The following is a 21,480-nucleotide window of genomic DNA, read 5'->3' as shown; positions in this document are numbered from 1 at the left end:
TCACCAATTTGACTGGAGATTAATGTGTATCATACTCAGAAAACCTCACTGTCTATGAAAATAACACTGGCCAGGTTACTACATAACAGACTTATCTGAGATTCCTGGAGCTGTCTTGTCCAGTCGTCTGATATCTCAAGTTATGCAGGACTGCACATCCAACAATTTCGCCTCCTATTTGAGAGGTGTCAGCCCAATTTTAACCTCTAGAGCACAAAAATTCCTTCCCATTACACTAACGTTGTATCCAATTCAAATTAACAATGGCGACTCACTGTTCTTTTAAAAATACACTTTTATAAAATACAAAATAGGGCATCTATTTACCTATAAATTACCGTATTTCCGGAAAATATACAGTATTTTCCACAATAATAATAATAATAATAATAATAATATATTTATTTATTTATTTATTTATTTATACAAGATCGACACCATGCCTAACCCTTCTAGGGCAGGGTAGGTGCCTGAGCCCGAGCCTTTAGCTCATAAGACTGTCATTCCCATTTGCCCCCTTGGGGCGGGGATGGCAGACCAGAGAGGTCTAGCTTGTGGCTAGGCCTGGGGACAGTTGGTCCCAAAGATGAGGAGGTACTTGTGCCTCCTCCCATGGGAGACTTAGGTCTCAGACACTCCCTAAAGAGGGAGCCAAGGCCGGGCCACCACTTGGAAAAGGCCCGGGCCGGGAGAATACCGGCGAATCTTTAATAATAATAATATTTATACAAGTACATGTACAAGGTATATAGTCCTAGCTGACATCAATGACATATTACTATATGGAAAGCCTATTATTATGCAGAGCGTTTCGGGCAAATTCGGTCAATTTTGTCCCAGGATGCGACCCACATCAGTCGACTAACATCCAAGTATCCACTTCGCTGATGGATGAACATGGACAGCAGGTGTCTTATGGAAAGACATCTTAAAATGTTTTCCAACCATACCAGGGATCTACCCCTTGACCTCATTATATGAGCTGAGTGTTCTAGCAATCCGCATTGTACTGTATAGATGAGGTGTGTAGAGGAATTATTATATATGAAATAGATAATTTTGTGGAGATGCAACTGTGCCCAGTTACTCGGTTTACCTTAGTCCTAGTATATCTCCTGTTATTATAACTGATTTTCACACAGTTGAGTTACTTTTTTGTTTTAATCTTCAAGATTTTAATAATAAAATATTAGAAGGACCCCAATGGAAATAAGTCATTTTGTCTGACTTTTCTCGGGGTATCCTAGGTAATTTGCACTATGTATGATAGTTGTACTTACGTGTACCTGTGCCTAAATAAACTTACCAGTGGGATCTGAAAAAGACACCTCATAACATCTGCGATTCTGTTATTTTCGCTATTGCTTAGAGGATAGGCACAGTGCACAAAAAACTAGCCGCTCGGGTGACCCAACTAAAAAATAGTGTACCCTTAGAACCATTGTAAAAGGAACTTTAATGTGTGTTTGTATATCTTAATGAAACTTGTATTTCATATTAGAATTTGGAATGAGCCAATATACAATAGCTATGCCTAAATAGAGAAAATGGGTTTCAGAGAACGGGAGCAATAATGATTTGTTTTGGTTAGGAGCGCCTCTCGCGGCGAGCCACAGAACTGTTCAGTGAAATGGAGAGTGGTGTTTGGCGAGCAGCTGATTGCTAAGTCAGTCTTAGCTTGTCATGTGTGCAGTGAATATCTCGCTCACTCAGTGCTAAAAAATGACCCGGACAGAATTATTTAATCTCGTGGCCCTAGTAGCTACTCTGTTATTGTCTCTTGGACGGGCAGAACAGGATTATGAAAGTTCGAATAGCAAAGTGTATCATAATCAGTTTGCTGTACATATACCTGATGGTGTTCAAGCAGCTGATGAGATAGCTTCGAAATATGGATTTACAAATATTGGTCAGGTAAGTGCATTTTGACATGTATTTCCACAGAAGTGCATGTGGCTATTGTTTACACTGGATACGTTCATACCTTGACGGCAGTAAACAAACACGTCCATATTAGCGCCATGGGACTTTGTTTACACTGATAACTTTCCCTTTCTCTAGTGAAATGTAGCCTACATACCAAAGTTAATCAGATAACCAAATAAAAAGGATATTACAGGGTAGTCTGTGTACGAACATCTCACAATTGGACGGCTGATGAGTTTGTTTAGCAAGGGGGACAAAATTAATTTCATGATATGGTGTTTAGTTTGCTTTGGTAATTGATTTAAGCAAGTTATGCAGTATAGCATAACTTATTATAGTACATATAACTTATATTTCAGCTTCAGTAATTGCAAATTAAATATAGTCATGATAGATATAAAAGTGACGTTTTGTGATGACTTAACCTAGGCAGTCGTGTTGTGGTAGTCAAGGGCTGGGAACTAAGCCATAGAAAAGCAGTAACCAGAATTTAGAGTAATTCGTGAGAGTTATTAACCCAGTAAATCCAAATTGTATGGCTTCATTTGGGGTCCTTAAGGTTTCTCCCCAAGGATGTGACCCATGACAGCCGACTGACTCCTACTGTTAGATAAACAGGAGCAGGTGTTCTGTTTAGTGTTAGATAAACAGGAGCAGGTGTTAGGCGACCTTTTCATACGATGTGTGATTCCCAGCTAGAAACCTTTTTGTTGGTGTGTGCTCAAGTGATAACTTTATAGTGGATGATAAAAATAAACTTTATTAATGTGTCAACACTAATTCAAGGTGACTGTAATTTAATTTTGTTTCATTAAGAGAGTATAGTCTTGAGCAGCATTCGGGTCGCTTGATATTTTGCTCATGGTGGGGTGGGGTGGGGGAGCCCAAGAACGAGAGCTTCAGGTACATGGCTACCTTTTTTCTATTATTACTGGGTTACACATCATACTACAGCCAGCTCCACAAACAGTCCCTCATGCAGCGGGACTGATTAACTCAAACTCCTATTCTCCATTCTTCTTTGGACTTATGAAGCCACTGTGTGGCGAAACGTTTCCTCAATAAAGATACTAAAGTGTTGCATATGTGTCTAATTTATCAACTTGTCGACTCAATGAACCATTTATCAACATCTTTCAGGTATCTTGTGACTGCCCTTAGCATTTTGTCGTCGTAGCATTTTGTTAATTTTTGATCGACAATATTCGAGGTTTTTAAAGATGAAAAGAGTTACTTGCATAAGTGGTTTTACAGAAATATTAACCTACATTACAGATTTCTTCGATATTGAACTCTACAGTATATCCCAAAATATAGAAATTATATTTCTAACGGTAAATAAGTTGCTGAGAGGAGTAGGTCCACATAGGAAAGTCTCCTTTAGTTGCACACTTAAAATCGTCAAATCTTACGCTACAAGTGATTGGAATACCAACTATCAGCAATGGCAGAGGTATTCAATGAACGTCTAGAAGTTACAGCTGCCTTGAAAATCTGGAAAAACCTACATCAAATATTCTCGCAGTTTCACATTTCCACATGGAAAATGGATAACATAGTACCATAAATAATACCAGGAAGTGTACTAGCCCAACAAGTACATACCAGGGAACTCTTCAGACTGCAAATTTTTTTTCACAGAACCAACATATAAGAAAACTTTATAGAATAAGACACCATTCCCATGCAGGTAGTACCTGGACCTGATTTCTGGAATTCAGTAATAACAAAGAAATATAGAGTGCCATTACTACAAGCATTCAGTGTTCTTTGAAGGAGTTTAGATTCGGGTGAAATTCCAGAGGCCTTCAAGTGTAGACCCAGTGGTTTTTCCCCTTCCCCTTCATTTGCAAACTAGGCAGCATAACTAATGTCAAAAAATGCAGACGAGTAGCACAGATATCAGACATTAGTCTCTTAAATATTGCCGAGATGTCAGTTTACTGTCTTTGGAAGAGCATGACCTGCACAACATAAATCAACTTGTATTTAGACCAGTGAGATCATTATGACATTCATTCACGCTTTAGAAAACATACAAAACACATGTGGTTACACGGTTTTTGCAAAAGCATTGACATATGACCAAAGATAGCCCATAAGAGTAAGTCACTAAGAAAGAAAGCTCAAGGTACTGACACACGCGAATAAAACCCGTGTAGCACTAGGATATTTATTCAGATGTTTCACTCGAGATTTTTTTTTCCAATCCAACCAGTGGATTGGTAAAATCTTCCTTGAACGCAATATCTCCCCTATCCTAGTGCAACTCGGGTGTTTTTATTTCACAGTAAAAGTAGGGAAATGGATATTCAGATTTATAACACAGACCTCAAGAGTGGGCTGTTAAGACATGTCACTGACCCTCAACACGGAAGCTTGGCCATAGACCGAACTGATAAGTATAGAAAAACCCTCAGAATTTCTTACAGGCATATATATATAAGCGGTATGTTACGGGCGTATAGCGATAACAGGATCAACGGAATTTAAATAACTGTTGAGGCTGTCAGTTATATCAGTGTTAGTTGAACCCCTTAACTTCCTCCAGCTCGTTAGTCTTCACAGCATCAGTCCTCTGTGTCATTTGCTCGTAATGTCACAAGATCTAAACGAATTCTTATGTCTTAGGTTAAGGGTAGTTACGTTTGAAATCTGTGAAATACATAATGAAAATCCTTGAAATGCATAAAATATATGAAAAATATAAATCCAAAGAAACAGTCATGTTTTTATTTTTGTAAAGTCCTTGCAAAGTTGGCTGATGACGACCGGATGATTGGAACATGCCGTAAAATACTGTCAGCTCAGACGTAAAATGCGCATGTGCAAAATTAGGAAACTTCTCGATTAGATTGACAAAGCTTGGTCAGCTCTTAATTATGTACATAATATAAATATCCGGGGTAGAGAAAACTCTCGAAACTGGTCACAGGTAAAACTACAGAAAATATTCAAACCATTACAAAAATAAATTTTTAACAAAACCTTTTATAATCGATAAATTTATTTATCGGGTGAATTTTTAAATGGAAGTGAAAGGCTTAATTAGCCACCAAAAATTGAGCTTTGTTGTAATAGGGATTTTTTCATTCCGCGTATCCAAATTAGTTTAAAAAGTATTTAATGCTCACTTTTATCCCAAAACAATTTTTCCCCCATTCCTACCCACCTCTTGCCTACCTTTTGCCTACCTTCGTGTTGTCGATTCCTGGTTGTCTCTCTCCCGAGGCTTGGTTGGTTGATGGTGTGATCAGTCGGGCTGATGTTGCTACCAATACGTAGTCCAAGGTATACAACAGTAATTGATCAGAACGTAAAGAGGAACTCTCCAAACTTTTAGTCTCTTCAACAGTTCACTACAAATGGATATCATACTGGACAACAGGATAATAGTAAATGTGATACCCATTTACAAGGCAGGAGAGGAGATAGATCCTTAGCTTCAGATTATAAACCAGTCAGCCTAAACTCAATTATGGGCAAATTGATGGCATCAGTAATTGGGGATGCAATTCGAAGCCACCTTGAAAGATAGAATTGAGCAATGAATCTCTGCACGAAGTTAGTATTTTTTTTTTTTTTAGGTATTCAGACAATAATAATATATTGTGTGTATATGGATTTCAGTAAAGTATCGGAGAGTTCCACACAGGAGACTGTTAAAGAAAGTAGTGCCACATGTTATTGGAGGAGACATGATCTCCCGGGTCAAATCATGGCTGACAGGCAACAGTGCATGCATAAATGGGGAGAAATAAGAATGAATATCCATTACAAGTGGTTGTCACAGGGGACAGAGTTGGGACCCTTGTTCACAATCTACATAGACGACATAGGTGAGAAGTAAAGTGACAGTTTTGCAGATAACGGCTAAATAGACCTTCAGATAATATTTGACGAGGGCACTAGGCTACAGGATTATCTGGATAGTTTAACGTTTTGGTCGGAGAAGTGACAGATGCAAAAATAAGGCTAATCTTAGGAAAAGAAAATAACGATGACATGTACAAGCTAAATAATGTAGATCATAACCAGACTGAATGCGAGGAAAAAAATTTAGTTTTGAGTACCAGAAATTTAAAACCAAGACAGTACGTATAAATGTTCGCAATAAAGCTAATAGGATTCTTAACTTTGTATCAATATGTATAAATAATAGAAATCCTAAGGTTATATTTCATTTTTACATCGAGATTATGCTGCTCAGTTCTGGTTTCCACATTACAGGATGGACGTAAATGCGCTGGAGAATATACAAAGAGGAAGGAAGAAGTTGATTCCATGTATCAAAAACTTTCGCTATAAAGATAGACGACTGAAGGCACTGAATTTGTGCTCTGGAAAGACGTAGATTTAGGGAGATATAATTGAAATGTATAGATGGAAATCAGGAATAAATAAATTGAATATAAATTACATTCTGAAAGTATCTAACCAAGACAGGACTTGCAGCAGTGAATTCATGTTGGACAAATTTAGATTTAGAAAGGATAATGGGAATTATTGTTTGGTAATAGAGTTATAGATGAGTGGAACGAACTCTCAGGTAACGTCATAGGGACGAGAACGTTGGGTAATTTTAAATATAGGTTGCATGTTTATGCGAATAGGTGTGAGTAGAATCTGCCTAGAATGGGCCAATAGGCCTACTGCAGTGTTCTAACCTGATTCGAGGACTTCAAGTTTCCTCTCGACGAGAGTTAAGGGTCTGCTAAAATTACTTGGGTCATTTTCACTTGCAGAGTGTACTTGTTTCACCCCTTCTTTTAATTTGATGATATTTTGCACCGGGTTCTTCCCATTGGAGCTAAGCTTCCCTCCTCGGAAGAAAAAAAAGGGCAGAATATGAATAAGCTATACGCATGATGTAATAAGTGGCTGCTTGGGTGCCACTCAGACTAGATAGTGGAAAGAGAAAGGATCCGACTATTAACGGTACCATCTGAGCGGGGAGCAGCTGCAAGTATGTCAGTGAGGAAAAAGTACCGAGAATTAGAGGACATGCGCACTATCATGAAGAATGACAAATACTAGTGGTAATTTGTAAGACTGCAACCATCCATGAAGATACTACTGCCGTTATAAAAGTATGTAAATGTGGTGAATGTGCACTCAGACATGATTGTGATCGTTTCTGCCTTGTGAACACGTAAGCTGACAATTCAGTCTTACAGACTACTACTTACATTCAATATACAGGTAAACTTTAGTTTCCTGAGTGCTTTTTATCAGCTTTTATTCCTTAACAATTTATGAGGCTTGAACTGAGACCTGGTTGCAAGGGTGATGATCCTGGAACCATGAACAGATTCACAAAAGTTATCAGATATCTCGGCAAAGGTTCTTGACCTGTAAAATACATGACATACGTGACAAAAATATTTTGAGTATTCGGCGGCAGCTCAGAACCGTTATTTAACACACGTAAGAAAACCTTGAGAAAAAATGGTCAGATTTGCCACCAGAATGAGTTAAAAGATCTTATATTACTGTACAACTTTAAAGAATTAAATTTTACAATACTTTAGACAAAAGAGTTACAACATGCAAGATACCTAGTTATATCGACTGACAGGAAGGGACCAGGACGATGGGGTACAAATTGAAACTAAACAACTAAATGAGCCCAAGATATACAGGGAGAAACTTCGTCAGTATGAGTAATGAGTGACGTAGGGAGCACTATGGGGGCAATTAGTGAAGGCTTAACTCCCAGCCTGTCCTGACACTTTACATAACTAGCTTATCGTTTCCAAGGTATCGTATGTGGTGGATTTCCCGCTGCTAGGCATTTCTCTTCAGTTCATCTAATGTGACGGTTAACTGGAAATCAAGTTATGATAATTTAAATTGTAACCTAGCCGCTGAAAACTAATATTGTATTGTTTTCCTAGATCGTTAAGAAATAGACGCAAGTAGAAGCATTAGAAAATTAACTGTTGATTCTTAAAGGTAGGTTGTTGCTGAGTCATGTTGACAAAATTCATGAGGCTGGGGAAAGGGAATTGTATCATACCAGTTGAGTATGATGAAAGGCTGGACCCGGTAAGTGGCTCTATTTCCGCATATATAAACAAACACGTATTTACATGCATACCCTTCAAGGAGAGAGATGCCTTGATGCTGTACTAAGTTTCGATTCGAGGAATTGGAGCTATCCTTCCCTTTGGATCAAACATGATTACAATCCCCCACCTCCCCCACCCATTCTCAAGCAGGTGTATAATCCTTACTGGCTAAGTACACATGACGCACGTGGTCGTGGGGCTCGGTGCCCGGTAAGAGATTTCATTTGTTAAGCTTTTATATGCAGTTTGGGAACCATTGGAGTTTACGTAATTGTATAGCCCAGCTGTGTTGGCTAAGACCTCGGATACTATGTAATAACTATAAGTCATTCCTCAATATACTTGCTGGGGCTGACTGATACAAAACTACTCTTCCCTAGACTGTAGCGACGCTCTTAAACTTCACAATAACCTTGAAGCTGTGAATTGACACCCTGTAAGGGTGATGCTGGTGAAGGGGATAAATGAATAGGAGCTATTCTCCATTTAATTCTATTGCATCACCTTGAATATAATATTAATAATAATTGACTACCCTTTCTAGATATGTAAAATAGCAATTTACAAAAGTGCTATAATTTACAATTTCTACACCCACAATTTAACCTTTGCTTTGAATCGTTCTGTTCACAACCTAAGCCTAGGGTAAATGTATCGACAAGTTTCTTTCCACTTATGCCAGTTAACCTAGCGATAACTAGGTACCCGGGTGTTGGTAGACTGTTGTATCATATCGCGGGAGTTTGAGTGATACAGTATATCATCATTAGAACTGGTCTGAAATCACGAGACAAATGATAGCTCTCAAAAAAAAAGTGTACATATTTTTTAAATACAAGAAATAGTAATATAATATAATTAATTACTAAATTAGATTTTAGTCTCTGATTATAAGAATATAATTGTCGTTATTAGTCTCCCTGCGGCCACCCTAGGGTGCAAGGTATGCATGATCACAGCAGTGAATTGTTGATTAAGTTTATAGTGTACTGATGATAGCACTTCAGTGAGGTTACCGTAGATTGCTTTGTTTGTTGCTCTCACCTATTTAGTGTCTATATATTTTTTTATCATTTAAATGATAGGTTTTTCTTAGGAAATAAAAGCTAACGCTCTGAAAAGCCCCTGCTATATATACTGAAAACGCTTTGTATATGCGATCTGTGAAAAGTTTTGTATATTGTATACCCTCCAAGAAAGGCTTTGTATATACGCACCGAGAAAGGCCAGCTATATGTCTGGTTTATCTATACCTGTGACTAGCTTCGCGAGTTTTTCTACCTATGCATGAAGAGTGATTAGCGACAGACTAAAAGAGTCTGTTAAAGATAAAACAACGTGTCACTTATGTTCAAGCGGTGCGCGGGTTTTTATAGTAATGTTTTTTTGTAAGACTAGTCCAAGATCACAAGTGAAAGTTTGCCCTAGCGTTAGAGGCACTTCACTGACCATTGCGGCTGCTGGACATGCTGGACGAAGGGTTCTTGCTCCAAGGAATTGGAAATCGCCCTCATTAAAACTGTCTCCCATTCCCAAGGAGCTGTATGACCCCTATGGTTTTAGCGCCACCCCGTGAATATAAATCTGGGCACACTTGAGAGCTCTGGGTTTCTGAGTCTCGTGTACTCTGGGTTTCTGAGTCTCGTGTACTCTGGGTTTCTGAGTCTCGTGTACTCTGGGTTTCTGAATCTCTCGTGTACTCTGGTTTGCTTCTGAGCTCGTGTACCCTGGGTTGTTTCTGATTTTTTCGTGTACTCTGGGTTGTTTCTGAGTCTCGTGTACTTTGGGTTGTTTCTGAGTCTCGTGTACTTTGGGTTGTTTCTGAGTCTCGTGTACTTTGGGTTGTTTCTGAGTCTCGTGTACTTTGGGTTGTTTCTGAGTCTCGTGTACTTTGGGTTGTTTCTGAGTCTCTCGTGTATTCTGTAATTAGGTTTTTTAGTCTTAGATTTGTACTAATCTCAAATTTATTATCAAGGGAAGCAGTAAACCCTGTAAACATGATACAACGCCTTTAAAAGGGCAGGATAGCCCCCATTCCTTGGTTCACGAGTCCTCCACGGCATCAAGTAACCTCCCTGGAAGGTAGCATGGGAAAAGCAGAATCCCTTTAGATCGATTGCCCCAGCAATTAGCGGTGCAAGTTGCGTAGATGGGCTGTGAGTGGAGTGTGAGAGTGCACGCTGAGGGACCACTGGAGCGAGGGCACGAGTGTGGGCTCGCTCCTCCGGGGTACATCTCTTGAAAGTGTGGCAGCCGCACGCACCGGTAGTCGTTGTGACCTTTGTGGGAGTGGGCAGCGTGGGCTACTTCCCGGTGTTACCACCCAGATCATGCGAGCAGTGTGCTGTGTACTCGCTCTCCACTAGATCATGCAACCAGTGTTGTGTACTCATTCTCCACTAGATTATGCAAGCAGTGTGCTGTGTACTCTCCACCAGATCATGCGAGCAGTGTACGGCTTATTCACTCTCCACCTATTATGTTATTCGCTGAGAGTCAGTGGTTCGATTCCCGGCAAGGGTGGAAAGATTTGGGCATGTTTACTTACACCTGTGGTCCCTGTTCACCTATCAGTAAAATAGGTACCTGGGTGTTAGTCGACTGGTGTGGGTTGCATCCTGGGACAAAATTGACCTAATTTGCCCGAAATGCTCTGCATAACAAGGGACTTTCTGTATAGTAGTATGTCATTGATGTCACTAGGCCTGTATACCTTGTACATGTACTTGTAGATCTAAAGATATATTATGGTTGGCTGCAGCATGTCCTTAAGTAAGTAGTGGTACTCGAGTTTGTAGGGAGTCATAACTTGTGGTTCAGTCTCACTCCTCTCTTCTCGTTTCTCTTCTTTCTCCTCTACTCTATTCTTTCCTCACTCTCTTCCCCTTTCTTCTCTCCTCTTTTCTCTGTTTTCTCTCCTTTTCACTTCAGTCCTTTCTCTCCTCCCTCTTTTCTTTCCTCTTTCTAGTTTTCTGTTTTTTTCTTTCCTTTTCGCCCCCCCTTGCACCCTCTCTCTCCCCATCCCCCCTGTCTCCCCCTCTCTCCCACACTTTCCTGGCTTTCTCGTCTCATCTCAACAGCCTGTATCTATCTGACCCTGTCAGTATTTATGTCCTATCAAGTTTTTTAATCCATCCCTCTCGGTTCCAATACCAGTCTTGTTGCCAACTTTTGGATCTTTCGTTTCTCTGTAAACTTGATCTGGTGCGGGTTCCATGCTGGCGCTGCATACTAAAGATTGGTATAATGTTAGCTTTGTATATAATGGCTTACGTTAATCTCTCTAGGTTTCTAAAAGCCGCTTGTAGGCTATCTGCTTTTTTGTATATACTGTACCGCTAAAGTTGTGCGATGAAAACGTACTAATGGTGATATCCTCATTGCAGTGTGTTACATGTATAACCTTGGGAAAACAAATACTGCCGTGTATTAAAGGAAATAAGTTTATGAAAAGTGTACCGTGAAGGGTGTCAGATTATGAAGACAGCAAAATTAATTAATTTAATAGGAAATTCATTAAAAACAAAGACTTCATGATCACGTTTACTGCATGTTAAGGTTATCTTGGAGCCTTTCTTTCTCCTAGTATCTTCCTCATTCATTTCATATCCTCCACGAAGAGTAATCAGTAAGATGAATTTACTGTTAGGGGTCATTTATGTATATCAAAAACAGCAGGGGTTTAATCACAGTTCTTGGAATTTCACTCGTCACCCATGCCACATGATACTTTCTTACCATTCATTATCCTCTGCCGTCTGTACAGATATTCCTATATATCCATTTGAGCATTGTCACTGTTACATCTGCCTTTTCATTTAGTTCGTGCACCTCTGTGTGGCACTATATCAAATGTTTTCTTTCAGTCTAGGAAGATAGTCTACCCTGCTTTACTTCTGTTGTATTTGTCAGCTAACAGTGAAGGTGGGATGAGACAGTAGGATCACAGATGTTGCCGCTGTTTATCAACGGCAACAACTGTGACCCTACCGATTCTAAAACCGTCCTATGGCTGAATGGTTTGAGTATTGGGCCCACTATACGTATACACCACGATGGAAGTCCCTGTCGATTCTTTTGTTCAAGATATACTTAACTTAAAATTAAATGTGCATAATTATTTTTTATTTAAATATGAAAGGTATTAGCTATATATAAAAAAAGAGAAAACGCGTTTTGTAGTGTGCGCACTCGCGCATGCATGCACTTAGGTTTGTTTGCGTGTGCACGCAGGCGGCCTTACGTACTGGTGTGCGCGAAGGTTGAGCTCCAGCTCCTGGGACCCGCCTCAGAAACACTAATCGGCCGAGCCCCTTAGACGTCACGTTTCCGCTTGAAGACCTTACAAGCTTTTCAAGTAGTATATGCTCATAATTCAGATGCTTAATCTCGGGAAAGCCTTGTAGTAGATCTCTGGACCTTTTCGAGCTTGTGTTTTAAGTGTGGATTGCAGTGGTGCTGCATGTTGCAACATTGTCTTCACGTAGGTGGTGGGTAGTATTCAGTATTCTAAAGTAGTCTTTGTTGAGCCTTCTCAGGGCCTAATCGTATGTTCAGCATTGTTGAAGTATTTGACACCATGTTTATCATCTCCGGTGACAGGCTCTGTTTTAGTTTGCCCTTAGGCCTTTGACACCATTCTATTTATTGGAAACATAAACACACATGCAGTTTAATGTGATCCTTTATTGACAACGTTTCACCCACACAGTGGGCTTTTTCAAGTCACACACAGATCTACCTGGGGTGGAAGGTACGGGAGTATTTATAGTCATGTTCAGAATGTTGAGGTCAGATGGAGAATGCCGCATCTGATGATCTACCGGGTGGGGTTATAGAGTCTTGGGTAGCTTGGCAGGGGTATTGGACAAGTTGTGAGTAGACCTTCTGCAGTGTTCTATGTTCTTATGTGGGATAACGATGAAGAAGTTTCTTGGCGAGTGGTTCAGCTATGTTATAGAAGCCGTTGTTCTGGTTGAAATTGTTGGTTATAGAGATAAGCGATGATTCCAGGATTCTTCGGTATTGAGTGTTGTCTTCTGTGGCGATAAGTCTTGACTTTCTGTAGTTAATTAAATGGTTGTGTGAATTGCGATGTTGTACATTGGCTTTGGTGATTAGTTGTTAGCCTGACCCTTAGACCCCTGAAATGACTGATGCCATTCATTTCATTGCGTCTGGTGATAGGCTTGGTGTTAGCCTACCTCTTAAATCTCCAACGCTCTTGACACCATGTTTATTACTTTCGGTGATTGGTTCAGTGTTATCCAACCCCAAGTACAATGATGTCATTCTGTGTATTGCCTGTGGTGAAAGGGCGGTGAGGCAAATTCGGCCATCCTGTTTAATGTCGCCGGTGATAGGTATGGTGATAATCAGTGGTGGGCACAGTTCCGCTAATCTGCTAACCGCTAAAGCGGAAATAACATTTTGTTTAGCGGATTAGCGTTTCCGCTAACTTCGGAATCCGTTAGCGGAACAATTACCTTCCGCTAAATAAGGTTCCGCTAACTTTGAAACTTTAAGTCTGCTAAAAGGAAATTCATACGTTGTTGGTAGTCGGAAAGCAATACCTTTTCAACGGTGCACGTGTTTGTTCCTATCTGTTGTGGGCGTTTCTTCAACAGTCAGTTTGGCACGCTATTGGCTGACTACGTGTAAACGTGACTTGTCAACGCAGCGGTAGCAGCATCTGAGCAGCATTGTTATAGTCTTACAGTGTCAGCGATCACCAGGGTGCGTTGTCACTTATTTCTATGGGTGTTGTCGAGTCTGCAGCGGCTGTCGTTGAAGCACAGGCCGCTCAGGCTGAGGCCTAGGAATCGCAGAACCAGTAAGAACATCAGAAACGAGGAACACTGCAGTAAGCCTGTGGCTTATATACTGTAGTGAGGTGACGTGAAGCAGGTGGAGGCGGGGTCATAGTGGTACCATCCACTAGTCGAAGTAGGTCTTCGTCCAAAGGTTGAACAAGTGTTGAAGAATTCTTTGTAACAAGATCCCATGATGCTGCAGTGTCTGACAGTTGTGATGAATGGTTTGAAAAACCGACAAGTTGAAGATTGAGACACTTATGCAGCATATGGGAATCTTTATTCAGGAAACGTTTCGCCACACAGTGGCTTCATCAGTCCAATACAAAGAGGAAGGCGTAAGGAGAGGAGGAGAATGAGGTAATCAGTCCCTCAACCTGGAGTCGATGTGTTCAGTCCATCAATCTTGTAGAATGTACAGCATAGGGCCGTAGACGTGGCTTATATACTGTAGTGAGGTGACGTGAAGCAGGTGGAGGCGGGGTCATAGTGGTACCATCCACTAGTCGAAGTAGGTCTTCGTCCAAAGGTTGAACAAGTGTTGAAGAATTCTTTGTAACAAGATCCCATGATGCTGCAGTGTCTGACAGTTGTGATGAATGGTTTGAAAAACCGACAAGTTGAAGATTGAGACACTTATGCAGCATATGGGAATCTTTATTCAGGAAACGTTTCGCCACACAGTGGCTTCATCAGTCCAATACAAAGAGGAAGGCGTAAGGAGAGGAGGAGAATGAGGTAATCAGTCCCTCAACCTGGAGTCGATGTGTTCATCACAACTGTCAGACACTGCAGCATCATGGGATCTTGTTACAAAGAATTCTTCAACACTTGTTCAACCTTTGGACGAAGACCTACTTCGACTAGTGGATGGTACCACTATGACCCCGCCTCCACCTGCTTCACGTCACCTCACTACACTATATAAGCCACGTCTACGGCCCTATGCTGTACATTCTACAAGATTGATGGACTGAACACATCGACTCCAGGTTGAGGGACTGATTACCTCATTCTCCTCCTCTCCTTACGCCTTCCTCTGTGAGAGGGGCTGGATTTGAGAGGGACCTGACTTCTCAACATCTGAGTTCTTACCTCTCCTAGTGGCCTACGTCTCACCTCTTGGCGCTATAAAAGCTCCATCCTGTCACTTCTTCTCCATATTGTTTCATACTATGGAACAATGCTCTTCTCCAGACTGAGGGACTGACCACCTCAAAACTTTAAGGGTGATGGACTGATTACATCGTCTTCAAGTATCTTCTGCTTCTATCAACTTTTCTGTACTTGACTGAAGAAGCCTACTGTGTAGGCGAAACGTTTCACAATAAAGATACCTAACTGTTGCATATGTGTCTTACCTAACAACCTGTCGGTATTTTATACCATTTTAATGTTCAATCTGTCAGACACTGCAACACAAGGGTATCTTGGTACAGACCTGCAATCAACTTCGACAACTTCCACCAGTGAGAGGGGCTGGATTTGAGAGGGACCTGACTTCTCAACATCTGAGTTCTTACCTCTCCTAGTGGCCTACGTCTCACCTCTTGGCGCTATAAAAGCTCCATCCTGTCACTTCTTCTCCATATTGTTTCATACTATGGAACAATGCTCTTCTCCAGACTGAGGGACTGACCACCTCAAAACTTTAAGGGTGATGGACTGATTACATCGTCTTCAAGTATCTTCTGCTTCTATCAACTTTTCTGTACTTGACTGAAGAAGCCTACTGTGTAGGCGAAACGTTTCACAATAAAGATACCTAACTGTTGCATATGTGTCTTACCTAACAACCTGTCGGTATTTTATACCCTTTTAATGTTCAATAAAGGATCACATTATACTGCATATGTGTTTATATTTCCATTTATCCAACCTATTTTTAAAACTACACAACGTTTTAGCTTCTTTGACGGTACTCGGGAGTTTGTTCCACTCATCCACAACTCTATTACCAAACCAATGCTTTTCTATATCCTTCCTGAATCTGAATTTTTCCAATTTAAAACCATTGCTGTGAGTCCTGTCTATGTTAGATACTTTTAGCACGCTATTTACATCCCCTTTATTAATTCCTGCTTTCCATTTATACACCTCAGTCATAACCCCCCCTAATTCTATGCCTTTCGAGAGAGTGCAGATTCAGGGCGCTCAGTCTATCCTCATAGGGAAGATTTCTGATACATGGGATCAACTTTGTCATCCTCCTTTGTACGTTTTCCAGTGCATTTATATCCATTCTGTAACACGGTGACCAGAACTGTGCAGCATAGTCTAAATGAGGCCTAACCAAAGATATATAGAGTTGAAGAACAGCTTGAGGACTTCTATTATTTATACTTCTTGCTATGAAGCCAAGGATCCTGTTAGCTTTATTGCGAACTCTTATTCACTGTTGTCTTGGTTTCAGATTACTTCTAACCAGAACTACTAAATCTTTTTCGCAATCCGTAATATTAAGATCTACATTATTTAGTTGATATGTAGCTGGCATGATTATTTGTTTGTCCAGCATTTAGAATTTTGCATTTGTCTATATTAAAATGCATCTGCCACTTCTCCGACCACTGCATCAGTCTATTCAAATCATCCTGGAGTGCTCTAATATCCTCATTAGAATGAATTGGATGGCCTATTTTGGTGTCATCAGCAAATTTGCTTATGTCACTATTTGTTCCCTCATCTATGTCGTTTATATAGATTGTGAACAAGGGGCCCAACACTGACCCCTGTGGAACCGCTTGTGACGTGCCCCCATTCTGATTTCTTCCCATTTATGCAAACTCTTTGCTGCCTGGTAGGCAAGACACATAGGCAACAGTTAGGCAACTTTATTCCGAAACGTTTCGCCTACACAGTAGGCTTCTTCAGTCGAATACAGAAAGTAGGCCGGAACAGTCTCTGCACTGTCGCTTGATCTTCAGATAGTTCCTGACTATGGAACTGAACTTCTCCAGGCTGAGGGACTGACAACCTCAAATTCTACGACTTCAAGGGTGATGGACTGATTACATCGTCTTCACATCTCTACTGTTCCTGCCTACTTTCTGTATTCGACTGAAGAAGCCTGCTGTGTAGGCGAAACGTTTCGGAATAAAGTTGCCTAACTGTTGCCTATGTGTCTTACCTACCAACCTGTCGGTATTGTATACCATTTTGATGTTCATCTTTGCTGCCTATTTGTCAACCATGCCTTTACCCAGGAAAAAAATTCTCCTACTCTGTGTGCCTTAAGTTTCCTCAATAGTCTCTGATGTGGAACTCTTTCGAAAGCCTTACTGAAGCCCATATACACAATATCATATTCATTACCATGATCTACCTTCTCAAATACCTTAGTGAAGAAAGTTAGTAAATTCGTAAGACAGGAACGCCCCTTTGTAAAACCGTGCTCCTATATCCTTTCTAAATCTTAAATTATCTAATTTGAATTCATTATCGCGGGTTCTCTCTTGGAGGGATATAATCAAAACCTTATTTATTTCCCCTTGTTAATACCCATCTTCCATGTTACACTTCGATCATGTCTGCCCTCATTCTTCGTCTTACAAGTGAATGTAATTTAAAGGACTTCAATCTTTCTTCATATAGAGATTTCTAATGCTATGTATTAGTTTAGTCATTGTACGCTGAATGTTTTCTAACGAATTTATATCCATTCTGTAATATGGAGACCAGAACTGAGCTGCGTAATCTAGGTGAGGCCTTACTAATGATGTATAAAGCTGTAGTAAAACTGCTATAAATCTGTAGTGTAACTGCTATAAAGCTGTAATATAACCTCTATAAAACTGTAGTGTAACCGTGTCCCCACCTGGATGACTATTTTGTCCTCATGCCAAGGGATACGAAGAATGCCAATATTTTGTACTTCCTGTGCGTCATGTGCCAGCCCAAGGAGACCATCATCAAGGGACAGGCGGCGAGCCTCTACAACTTGAAGTCGCATGCTAAAAGGAAACACCCAGTTTACACAACATACATTTGAATACCAACCCGGTAATGTACTACAGTCCTCCCTGCTGCTACACATAAGCTGCCCTTTTGTTATATTGTCAGTTAACTTTAAATTAAATTAATTTACGTTAATATAGGTCAGAATAACAAATATTTGCTTAGGATTATATCGAAGAGAAAAAAACCTTCGAAAACGCCCGTCCTGTTTGGGGGACATATTGCACTCACTGCTTCCTGTCTCTCGGTATTCTTTATCCAATGAAATATCTTCACTGATATTTCATCTTGCTTTACCAGCTTAAAAAAGATTTTACAACAGTCCAGGAATGTGAAGTTTGCCGATCTTCTTATATATATATATATATATATATATATATATATATATATATATATATATATATATATATATATATATATATATATATATATATATATATATATATATATATATATATATATATAATTATATATATATATATATATATATATATATATATATATATATATATATATATATATATATATATATATATATATATATATATATATATATAATTATATATATATATATATATATATTTTATATATATATATATATATATATATATATATATATATATATATATATATATATATATATATATGTCGTGCCGAATAGGCAGAACTTGCGATCTTGGCTTAAATAGCAACGCTCATCTTGCCATATAGGACAAGTGCAAATTTGTGTATGCAATAATTTCGCCAAAATCATTCTGAACCTAACGAAAAAAATATATTTCACTGTGTTTGTTTAGTACTAAATTATTGTAAACGTATTTAAAATATATTTAGTTGGGTTAGGCTAAAATAAATTGCTCTTGTTATAATAAGGTTAGGTAAGTTTTCTAAGATTCTTTTGGTGCAAAATTAAAAATTTTTACATTAACAATAATGAAAAAAATATATCTTTAAACGTGTAAGAGAAAATTTCAGAAATGACTTAATTTTAAATGAGTTCTTGCTAATTGACCAGTTTTACATATTCGGCACGATATATATATATATATATATATATATATATATATATATATATATATATATATATATATATAATTGCTGGTTTCTTTTTCTGTCTCATAAACACGCTAAGATAACGGATATCTTGCTACTCCTACTTACACTTTGGTCACACTTCACAGACACGCACATGCATATATATATATACATACATCTAGGTTTTTCTCCTTTTTCTAAATAGCTCTTGTTCTTTTTTATTTCTTCTATTGTCCATGGGGAAGTGGAAAAGAATCTTTCCTCCGTAAGCCATGCGTGTCGTATGAGGCGACTAAAATGCCGGGAGCAATGGGCTAGTAACCCCTTCTCCTGTATACAATTACTAAAAAAGAGAAGAAGAAAAACTTTATAAAACTGGGTTGCTTAAATGTGCGTGGATGTAGTGCGGATGACAAGAAACAGATGATTGCTGATGTTATGAATGAAAAGAAGTTGGATGTCCTGGCCCTAAGCGAAACAAAGCTGAAGGGGGTAGGAGAGTTTCAGTGGGGGGAAATAAATGGGATTAAATCTGGAGTATCTGAGAGAGTTAGAGCAAAGGAAGGGGTAGCAGTAATGTTAAATGATCAGTTATGGAAGGAGAAAAGAGAATATGAATGTGTAAATTCAAGAATTATGTGGATTAAAGTAAAGGTTGGATGCGAGAAGTGGGTCATAATAAGCGTGTATGCACCTGGAGAAGAGAGGAATGCAGAGGAGAGAGAGAGATTTTGGGAGATGTTAAGTGAATGTATAGGAGCCTTTGAACCAAGTGAGAGAGTAATTGTGGTAGGGGACTTGAATGCTAAAGTAGGAGAAACTTTTAGAGAGGGTGTGGTAGGTAAGTTTGGGGTGCCAGGTGTAAATGATAATGGGAGCCCTTTGATTGAACTTTGTATAGAAAGGGGTTTAGTTATAGGTAATACATATTTTAAGAAAAAGAGGATAAATAAGTATACACGATATGATGTAGGGCGAAATGACAGTAGTTTGTTGGATTATGTATTGGTAGATAAAAGACTGTTGAGTAGACTTCAGGATGTACATGTTTATAGAGGGGCCACAGATATATCAGATCACTTTCTAGTTGTAGCTACACTGAGAGTAAAAGGTAGATGGGATACAAGGAGAATAGAAGCATCAGGGAAGAGAGAGGTGAAGGTTTATAAACTAAAAGAGGAGGCAGTTAGGGTAAGATATAAACAGCTATTGGAGGATAGATGGGCTAATGAGAGCATAGGCAATGGGGTCGAAGAGGTATGGGGTAGGTTTAAAAATGTAGTGTTAGAGTGTTCAGCAGAAGTTTGTGGTTACAGGAAAGTGGGTGCAGGAGGGAAGAGGAGCGATTGGTGGAATGATGATGTAAAGAGAGTAGTAAGGGAGAAAAAGTTAGCATATGAGAAGTTTTTACAAAGTAGAAGTGATGCAAGGAGGGAAGAGTATATGGAGAAAAAGAGAGAAGTTAAGAGAGTGGTGAAGCAATGTAAAAAGAGAGCAAATGAGAGAGTGGGTGAGATGTTATCAACAAATTTTGTTGAAAATAAGAAAAAGTTTTGGAGTGAGATTAACAAGTTAAGAAAGCCTAGAGAACAAATGGATTTGTCAGTTAAAAATAGGAGAGGAGAGTTATTAAATGGAGAGTTAGAGGTATTGGGAAGATGGAAGGAATATTTTGAGGAATTGTTAAATGTTGATGAAGATAGGGAAGCTGTGATTTCGTGTATAGGGCAAGGAGGAATAACATCTTGTAGGAGTGAGGAAGAGCCAGTTGTGAGTGTGGGGGAAGTTCGTGAGGCAGTAGGTAAAATGAAAGGGGGTAAGGCAGCCGGGATTGATGGGATAAAGATAGAAATGTTAAAAGCAGGTGGGGATATAGTTTTGGAGTGGTTGGTGCAATTATTTAATAAATGTATGGAAGAGGGTAAGGTACCTAGGGATTGGCAGAGAGCATGCATAGTTCCTTTGTATAAAGGCAAAGGGGATAAAAGAGAGTGCAAAAATTATAGGGGGATAAGTCTGTTGAGTGTACCTGGTAAAGTGTATGGTAGAGTTATAATTGAAAGAATTAAGAGTAAGATGGAGAATAGGATAGCAGATGAACAAGGAGGCTTTAGGAAAGGTAGGGGGTGTGTGGACCAGGTGTTTACAGTGAAACATATAAGTGAACAGTATTTAGATAAGGCTAAAGAGGTCTTTGTGGCATTTATGGATTTGGAAAAGGCGTATGACAGGGTGGATAGGGGGGCAATGTGGCAGATGTTGCAAGTGTATGGTGTAGGAGGTAGGTTACTGAAAGCAGTGAAGAGTTTTTACGAGGATAGTGAGGCTCAAGTTAGAGTATGTAGGAAAGAGGGAAATTTTTTCCCAGTAAAAGTAGGCCTTAGACAAGGATGTGTGATGTCACCGTGGTTGTTTAATATATTTATAGATGGGGTTGTAAGAGAAGTAAATGCGAGGGTCTTGGCAAGAGGCGTGGAGTTAAAAGATAAAGAATCACACACAAAGTGGGAGTTGTCACAGCTGCTCTTTGCTGATGACACTGTGCTCTTGGGAGATTCTGAAGAGAAGTTGCAGAGATTGGTGGATGAATTTGGTAGGGTGTGCAAAAGAAGAAAATTAAAGGTGAATACAGGAAAGAGTAAGGTTATGAGGATAACAAAAAGATTAGGTGATGAAAG

At 39.4% G+C, this 21,480-nt stretch overlaps 1 protein-coding gene across 2 annotated transcripts in view; it reads left to right on the top strand.

Annotated features, from left to right (window-relative positions):
• Nucleotides 1-1,647: 1,647 nt before the first annotated feature.
• Nucleotides 1,648-21,480, top strand: part of Fur2 (furin-like protease 2) — a 1,176,928-nt gene continuing 1,157,095 nt past the window's right edge. For both annotated transcript variants that reach the window (XM_070083390.1, XM_070083389.1), the window contains exon 1: nt 1,648-1,914. In XM_070083390.1, coding sequence (XP_069939491.1) covers nt 1,723-1,914 — 192 coding nt within the window. In that variant the 5' untranslated portion in view covers nt 1,648-1,722. The remainder of the gene's footprint in view (nt 1,915-21,480) is intronic.

This window comes from Cherax quadricarinatus, chromosome 9, assembly GCF_038502225.1.
Source record: "Cherax quadricarinatus isolate ZL_2023a chromosome 9, ASM3850222v1, whole genome shotgun sequence".
Lineage (NCBI taxonomy): Eukaryota > Metazoa > Arthropoda > Malacostraca > Decapoda > Parastacidae > Cherax > Cherax quadricarinatus.
Note: the sequence above shows the minus strand (reverse complement) of the source record. Positions and strands in the feature narration are given on the sequence as shown.